General features: G+C 43.3%; 1 protein-coding gene across 1 annotated transcript in view; it reads right to left on the bottom strand.

The window, feature by feature from the left end:
- Window positions 1-1267, bottom strand: part of MYOM1 (myomesin 1) — a 146811-nt gene that overhangs the window by 114252 nt on the left and 31292 nt on the right. The window contains exon 3 of the mRNA XM_008074759.2: window positions 587-727. Coding sequence (XP_008072950.2) covers window positions 587-727 — 141 coding nt within the window. The remainder of the gene's footprint in view (window positions 1-586; window positions 728-1267) is intronic.

The raw sequence follows: 1267 nt of genomic DNA, 5'->3' as shown, positions 1-1267 counted from the left end.
GTCTCCCTCCTCTCTTCTCCTCTCCCCTTCCCTCCTCTGTCTTTCCATCCCTCCCCTCCCTCTCCTCCCCTCCCGTCCCCACCACCACTTCTCTCTCTCTCTCTCTTTCTCCCTCTCTCTCTCTTTCTCTCTTTCTTCTTTCTGTTTCTGAATCACGGTCTCACTCTATTGCCCAGACCAGGGTGCAGTGGCACAATCATGGCTTGCCATAACCTCAACTTCCCGGGTTCAGGAAATCCTTCAGCCTCAGCCTCCCCAGGAGCTGGGATTACAGGCACACACCACCACACCTGGCTAGTTTTTTGATTTTTTTATTGAGACAAGATCTCACTGTGTTACTCAGTCTGGTCTCGAACTCCAGGGCTCAAGAAATCCTCCTGCTTCAGCCTCCCAAAGTGTTGGAACTGCTGGTATGAGCCACCGTGCCCAGCATCTTTCTCAGTGCAGGGTTCTAAGCTTCCTCAGACATTTCTCAGCCAGTATAGTAAGACTTGCTCAATAAATGTTAGCTGTTATTTTTGTTATCTTGACAACATTTACTCCCCATTTCCTAATAATCAAAGCCAAGAAGAAGAAGCACACTCACCGTCCTGAGAAAATGGGTACCATGTAGTCACCGGGCAGATTTTCTTTCTCTTCTCCAGACAGAAAGCTGTGCTTGGCTCTCTTTGTTTTGGGGCTCATCTTGGATGAGTAATCATCTAACAGCAGACTGGAATCTGTAAGTCTGAAATAAACCCCTAACATTAGACAATAACAAAATGTATTTAAATATTCAAAATACCGATAAAATGAAGTTTTAACTTGGGAGAGTTTTTATAGCACCCCAGATCTCTAATCCTAGCTTATCTTTTTCTTTAGAACTAAAGAAAGACCTTACAGGGGTGTAAAGGTAGACCTCAAATAATGCACTCTATATAGACAAAAGAAAAATAGTAGTAGCAATCTTATGGCTACAGTAATTTCATGTTTTTTTTCCCCCTTTAAATTTTCAAAGGAAAAGAGTGACGTGTGTATGATAGTTTACTGGGTTTATTTTTTTTTGGTTTTTGTTTTTAATCATTTTATTTTATTTTAAAAATGTGGAGTACAAATGAGAGTTAGGTATATACATGATCATCATACACGTAAAGTATGGGTACCTTGTTGGTGTTGTGTGCCCACCCCCCACGCCCCACTTCCCACGTCCCCCACCACCTGGCAGTGTCCCACTTCTGCCAATCCCTTCCTTTCTTTTTTTTTTTCACTCCCGGCCACCACAGCCCCG

Source organism: Carlito syrichta, unplaced genomic scaffold (genome assembly GCF_000164805.1).
Source record: "Carlito syrichta isolate Samal-C Ts95f unplaced genomic scaffold, Tarsius_syrichta-2.0.1 Scaffold317479, whole genome shotgun sequence".
Lineage (NCBI taxonomy): Eukaryota > Metazoa > Chordata > Mammalia > Primates > Tarsiidae > Carlito > Carlito syrichta.
Note: the sequence above shows the minus strand (reverse complement) of the source record. Positions and strands in the feature narration are given on the sequence as shown.